The 7,210-nt window shown below is 39.7% G+C and overlaps 1 protein-coding gene across 1 annotated transcript; it reads left to right on the forward strand.

Annotated features, from left to right (window-relative positions):
- Positions 1–409: 409 nt before the first annotated feature.
- LOC127557683 (zinc finger protein OZF-like) lies at positions 410–6,930 on the forward strand. The gene is made up of 4 exons (XM_051990990.1): positions 410–433; positions 1,074–1,200; positions 2,180–2,223; positions 5,244–6,930. Exons 1-4 carry the CDS (start codon positions 410–412, stop codon positions 6,288–6,290), a joined length of 1,242 nt encoding a protein of 413 aa, XP_051846950.1. The 3' UTR covers positions 6,291–6,930.
- Positions 6,931–7,210: the final 280 nt, after the last annotated feature.

A 7,210-nucleotide genomic window follows, 5' to 3' on the forward strand; every position in this document is an offset into this window, starting at 1 on the left:
GCCCAGGAAAGGAGACAAGACTTGGAAAGAGATAATAAAGGATTTGGACTTTAATACCTGGCTGCACTTGTGATTAATGAACTGAAAGGAAGGCTGCCTCCAGAGACCTCAAGAAAACCTCAACAGAGAACATTACATTTTAGAGAGAATATTACACCATTTTATTTTCTTTATCTCCTCAAACCCCTCCATGCCCCCAAAGCTGCAATTAAGTACTTTTAGAATAACTCCATTAGAGTCATCTCATCACAAACCTTTCTCTTCCTTTACCATTGCTTGGGTGAAAGCAACAGGCATTTAGAAAGGGAAGACGCTCTGTGTGAATATAGAGGAGATTCAAAGAAGGAAAAATCAGTCCCTGCCCTCAAGAACCTTCCATTTTAACATGGAAGACAACATGTAGGCAGCAATGTCCACACCAACTATGAACAGTGTAGGTGGGAGGCCTTTGCATAACTTTGCTTCCAACTGTTCTCATACAGGATGTGACTACTGGGCCAGATCTATTAAGAAGTGTGTGATTCTGAAATTTGGAACACAAAATTTTATAAAAATGAATGTTGAAAACTATCTGTACTTATATTGGGAAAAATAAAATACTATTGGGGAGGGAAGGATAGTGTTTCATCTGGATAAGACTTAATTTCTGGCCTTTGGAAAACTTTCTCCTCAGTGATCATGGAAATGTTTTAGCTCTACAGCACATAATACTTGCTAGCTTCACACAAACATTTCATGCCATTTTCTTAACATAGCACGGTCTGATTTCACCTCCACAAATCCTCCTCTTTCATAGAAGCCATAACTTTCCCGATTCCACAGGCAGTACCATTTCCTAGTAAGACATTTCTCAAATTTTATTCCAAACAAAATATAAAATGTGTTTCTCTATATTCCATTGTTCCTTGGAGGACTTTGGTTTCAGTGCTGGCTCTGAATCCTGTAAGGGCTATTACCTTTGGGCAGATCCCTCCTCCATTCTTCAGGTCCCTTCTGGAAATTGAGTGGCATTGGATTAGGTCAGTTATGAAGTGTGTTTCAACTCTTACATCCTCTTGGTCTTGGTGTTTTAGGAGTTGGTAACCTTCAAGGATGTGGCTGTGGACTTCAGCCCTGAAGAGTGGGGTTTGTTGGATCCAGATCAGAAAAAGCTGCACAAAGAGGTCATGCTGGAGAATGCCAAGAACTTGCTCTCCCTGGGTAAGAAGTATGTCCCTTGGAACTCTGGAACTGCCATCAAAAGAAGTGTCACCATCCCCTCCTTGGAGTACAGAGTTTCAGGCTTTTACCAGTTCTCACAAAGGCCCAAGAGCTGTCTCCTGTCCCTAAGAGACAGGGTCTTCCTGTTACCAAGTTCTTCTATGAGTGGTCTTTGCATTGTAGGGTGGGAACCCAGCAGTTTTGTCTGCAAATCTTCTGAAAACTGATCCTGCCTCTTTTTACTGAACATGGGATAGGAGAAGGAATACCCTTCCTTTTGGGGGGGGAAGTATTTTGTCTTCACGATGTTCTTTTTAGTAAAAAAAAAAAAAAGTATATATATAAAGAAATTTTTACCTCACTGCCCCTGGTGTAACTCATAATCCCCAGCACAAGTGGGTACTTGTTCTTCCTTCCTACATCCCCCAAATGCCTGTACAGAAAGAGGAAAGAAAGGGAAGGGAGGAGCTCTTTCCATACATTTGTTGGAATCCAGGCCTTGTACTCAGAGCTTTCTTCATGCATATTATCGCACTTGCTCCCACCAAAACCCTTTGTTTTGGGCGCCATCTTTATCCCCATTTTACAGGTTTGGAGGCTGAAGCAAACAGATGAAATTACTTGCCCAAAGTCACAAAGCCAGGACGTGTCTAAATCCAAATTTGAACTCAGGGCTTCCTGACTGCAGGCCCAGGGTTCCATTCTCTGTGCTTCCAGCTGCCTCTAATGTCCAGAAAATGGAAGCAGTGGGATGAGGCCATCCTTCTAGGAAGGAGGCAGCAAAATCAGGATCTTCTGATTCCAGATTGCCTGCATGATCTCCTTTCCCCTCTGTCCTCTTTCCCTGGCAATAAGCACCCTGAAAACCATCTTTGAGTTGCACTTGGAACTACCCAGTGGGCCTTGCGCCCCGGCCCTGTTCCAATGAGGAATAAATGACAAGTTTCGAAGCTCATACCCACTATCTTCCCCCTCCCAGGACTTCCAGTTCCCAGAGAAGATTTCATCTACCATGTGGAGAGAGTAGGTCTGAGGAACTCCTGTCCTGGTGAGTGAGTTGCAAACTGGGGTACAGGCTGCTATTCCAGAGGCTTCTTCATGTGATGGGCATGGGGGTGGGGAAAATGGTTTGGAATCCCTTTTCAGATTTTTGTATTAGTGAGATCCTGAGTACCTCAATGAACCTCTGAACCTCAGTCTGTAAAGTGAGGGGGTTGGACTTCATGGCCTTTCAGTTCTCTTCTAAGGAAGAATCTATGATCCTAGTGGAAGTCTTTGTTGGAAATTTTGGGGTGTCCAACTATCTATAACCCAGGAAAGAGGACTCAAGCTGTCTAATATCACTTTTCTTAGGCCTTCCTTAAGCCAAAAAGCATTTATTTTTTTTTTTTGATATTTATTTAAAACTAAAAACAAAATTGAAAAAGACAGAAAAGAACAATGTTTAAAAAATGTTTTATGTCCAGCAGAACATAAGGGAGCATTCAAAAGCATAATAATAAATTTCCATAAACCATAAATGAAAGATATTGTATTCAGACCATCCATTGCTTTTTTCTTCCTTGTAGATTTTCTTTTGTTCTCTGTTGTGCACTTTTTACTTTATTCTTTTTCCCTGTTTCATCCTCTGCCAACTCCCAAACTACAGTTAAGCACAGATTTATATGGGATAAGCAACAACCTCTGAGGAAAGTTGGCCACAAACTGGAATCAATCAGTTGGAAGACTGCCTTCTTGCCTCTTTCCCTCTCTTCCTACATTTTCTCTTTTCCCCCTCTCTTCTTCCTTCCTTGCCCATTTCCCTATTTCTTTTCTTCTTTTCTTCCTTTCCTCTGTTCACCTAGGAGATCATATACTCTCTCCTACAGATGCTCTTAAAAGCATTTCCCCACTCTCTTTCTTCACCTCTGAACCATTCCTGGATAGATTTCTTTCTTTTTTTTCCTTAGGCAATTGGGGTTAAGTGACTTCCCTAGGGATACACAGGTAGTAAGTATTAAGTATATGAGGCCAAATTTGAACTGGGATACTCAACTTCAAGGCTGGTGCTCTATCCATTGCTCCACAAATTAACCTCCCCAATTCCTTTCATAAGGAACAAACCTTAAACCCAAATGAGTCTGATTCTCATTGACCACCATAGGTCCCCCCATTTTGTTTTTGTTTGGGTCCTGATTGACTGACACTGGGTGTATATACCAGTCATTTCTCTTTCAGCCAGAAACCCTGAAGTTCTTCCTAGAGTCATTCATTCATTCATTCATATTTATATATTGAGATTTTTTTTCCTGGGTGCAAGAGGAGATTCTTTGCCTCCATTGCTCCCTAGTCTTAATCACTAATGGGTACAGCCTGAGTCACAGGAGACCTGTTGGAGACCTTCCCTCCCTCTGCATCCAGAGCCATCTGCAGTAATCCTGATCTGTACCTGGCCACTGGATGGGAAAAGTGGGGGGGAAAGTGAGGCCGGTGATCTTGTGCAGCCCTCGCTCACTTAAATCCATGTCACTCACATGTTATGGTATGACCTCCATCATGTCTTGTCCTCTCTTAAAGGGAAGACTGACAAGATGGGACCTCACTCACTGCTTTTGTGATTTTTTTCTGTCTCCATTCATCACTTTGTGAATGGGAGTGGAGGCCACCACCTTACTCAGAAATAATTCAGATCTAATTCAGATCTAATTCATCCACTTTCTGACTTGTCCTGGTCCTTTGGCCCATTCTTGGAGGATCATTGATCTAATTTACAAACTGACAGCTTCCCTTAGATTAGGGATATGGGAGGCCCTTGTTATCTTCACTATGGGATTTGTTCATTAGGTGAGAGGGAGCAGGAAAGAGACAGAAATAGAAACAGAGATTTGGCACCTCAGAGGGACCAGCATGCAAGCACTGAGGTGGGCTTAGGCCATGTGATCAGCTCTGGGTAATGTCAATCAATCAATAAGCATAATTAAGTGCCTGTTCTGTTCAATGTACACCATTGAGCCCTGGGTATTTAACAAGAAGTTGTCAAAAAGTTTTAAATCCAGTATATAAACTTGGAGATAGTTTGAGAATAAGCAACAATTTATGAAACTTATTCTTAGCTAATCCAGGCAAAGGACAGTTTTTTTTTTGTTTTTGTTTTTTAATGGAAATGCAACATGTTCAACAGACATATGGGAGCAAAGTTTATGAAGGAAGGAAGAGTTCATTTGGAGAGAATCAAAATCATAGTAATGATAGTAGTTAACAAGCATATGGAGCCTACTGTGTGCCAAGAGTTTTATAGGTATTATCTCATTTGATGCTCATAATAACCTGGGAAATGGGTGCAATTATTACCTTCATTCTACAAGAAAACTGAGGCAAATAAGCACATTCTAAGGAGTGCAGAGCTAGGTGGTACCTAAGATTGAATTTGAAAGAAAGGATTGAAAGTAAAATGGAGAACATCTGTCTAGTACAATGGATTGACAATCCTCCATTTCCAGGTTCCAGTTCTAATCTCTGCTGCAGGGATTTGGATCAGGTTACTCAGCCATTTAGAGCTCATAGCCTGGTTTCTAAATTATGAGAACCTTCACCTTGCCTTTGAGTCAGGTTTGTTGTGGGGGTCCAATGTCACTGTATTGTGTGTGTAACTCTGTGTTAATTAAATTACTGATTGAATCTGTCCATTTCAGTTAGAAAGCCTTTTGCCTGGAGAAAATAAAAGTCATTGATTTTATTATCAGCCAGCATTAGGCAATATATTTATATATGAGTGTGTTTATTTTCTTTCAGATGCAGAGACACAGTTTGATATGAAGGAGATAAGTGCAAATCTGAAAATGATCTCATGGAATGATCTTTTTCAATATCGTGAATACAGAGCTGTTTTTGCCAACCACAAAAGAAAGCACATTGGAGAGGAACATTGTGAGCAGAAGAGACACAAAAAAGCTTTAAGAAAGAGTTCCAGTGTTGCTAAAGATAAGAATATACATCCTCAAGAGAAAACATCTGAGTGTCAAGAATCTGATGGAGCTTTTCTTGAACTCTCTTTCCTTGCCAAGCACCAGAGAATCAATGCTGGAGAGAAACCTTATGAATGTAAGAAACATGGAAAGACTGTGAAAGAGCAATCTACTTTTGCTAAACATGAGAGAATTCACACAGAAAAACAGTCTTACAAATGTAATCAATGTGGAAAGGATTTCCAATGTTATTCCAAATTTGCTAAACATCAGAGAATCCACAATATAGAGAAACCTTATGAATGTAATCAATGTGGAAAGGTTTTTACACAGCGTTCCAGTCTTGCTATCCATTGGAGAATCCACACTGGAGAGAAGGCTTATGAATGTGGTGAATGTGGAAAGGCTTTCATATACAGCAAGAATTTTGTAAAACATCAGAGAATCCACACTGAAGAGAAACATTATAAATGTAAAGATTGTGGAAAGACTTTCACATATCGCTCCCATCTTGCTATGCATCAGAGAATCCACACTGGAGAGAAGCCTTATGAGTGTAATGAATGTGGAAAAGCTTTCACAAAACGCTCCTACCTTGATGTACATCAGAAAATGCACAATGGAGAGAAACCTTATGAATGCAATCAGTGTGGAAAGGCTTTCATACAGAGCTCCAATCTTCGTGAACATCAGATAATCCACACTAAAGAGAAACCTTATGAATGTAATGAATGTGGAATGGCTTTCGTACAACACTCCAAACTTGCTATCCATCAGAGAATCCACAGTGGAGAGAAGCCTTATAAATGTAATGAATGTGGAAAGGCTTTCACTCAGAGGGCCAAACTTGCTCCTCATATGAGAACCCACACTGGAGAGAAGCCATATGAATGTAAACAATGTGGAAAGGCTTTCACATATTGCTCCAATCTTCGTGAACATCAGAGAATTCACACTGGAGAGAAGCCTTATGAATGTAATCAATGTGGAAAGGCTTTCACACAGCGTTCTAGTCTTGCTGTCCATTGGAGAATCCACACTGGAGAGAAGCCTCATGAATGTAATGAATGTGGAAAAGCTTTCACACGGCGGTCTGGTCTTGGTAGACATCAGAAAATCCACATGGGACAGAAATCTCATGAATGAGGAAACCTTCAGACAAAGTTCAAATTTTTATTTAACAATAGATAGCACACATCAGTGAAAAACTTTTGCATGTATGTATATATATATATATATATAATATATTAATCCCTAAGTAGACATGAGATGTTCCATAATAGAAGAAAAATCTCTTTCTTATAATCCATGTGGAAAATCATTCAGGCTCACTTCATCCCCTAATTTCCATCAGAAAATTCATAGAAGATTGAAATCATGGATAAAGACATAAAAATTGAGGACACAGCTTGTCAGTCAGCAGGGATTTTCTGCTTGGGAACAAATCTCTGGACTTGGCACAGGAAAGTCTTTAGCCCAAGTTCATCTGAGGATACAGAGTAGAGAGAAGATTCACATTTACCTGGAAGATAAAGGTGACTAGACACCACAATATTCACGGTGTAAAAAAATATTAGAAAAATTGTCTTTGTAGAAAGGTTTTCATGTGTATCTCATACTTTCTATATAAATCTTGCTCCAGATTAAACTTATCAATATAATGATGACAGAAGGCCTTTTCCTACAGCACAAATTTCATTCGACATTGCAATTTTACAATGTGTATAAAGGTTTGAAAATAGATTGAGTTTGTAAATATATAGAGAATTAACTCTAATTTATAAGAAATCAAGCCATTCTCCAATTGATAAATGATCAAAGGATATGAACAGACAATTCTCAGATGATGAAATTGAAACTATTTTCACTCATATGAAAGAGTGTTCCAAATCACTATTGATCAGAGAAATGCAAATTAAGACAACTTTGAGATACCACTACACATCTGTCAGATTGGCTAAGATGACAGGAAAAAATAATGATGAATGTTGGAGAGGATGCAGAAAAACTGGGACACTGATGCATTGTTGGTGGAGTTGTGAACAAATCCAACCATTCTGGAGAGC

The sequence above is a fragment of the Antechinus flavipes genome, chromosome 3, assembly GCF_016432865.1.
Source record: "Antechinus flavipes isolate AdamAnt ecotype Samford, QLD, Australia chromosome 3, AdamAnt_v2, whole genome shotgun sequence".
NCBI classification, from domain to species: Eukaryota; Metazoa; Chordata; class Mammalia; order Dasyuromorphia; family Dasyuridae; genus Antechinus; species Antechinus flavipes.

Excerpts from the sequence above, each read along its gene's own strand:
- LOC127557683 (XM_051990990.1), top strand. The coding sequence starts at position 410 with ATGTCCACACCAACTATGAACAGT. Across the intron at positions 434-1,073 it reads CCACACCAACTATGAACAGT|GAGTTGGTAACCTTCAAGGA; the intron begins GTAGGTGGGAGG and ends TTGGTGTTTTAG. Across the intron at positions 1,201-2,179 it reads CAAGAACTTGCTCTCCCTGG|GACTTCCAGTTCCCAGAGAA; the intron begins GTAAGAAGTATG and ends TCCCCCTCCCAG.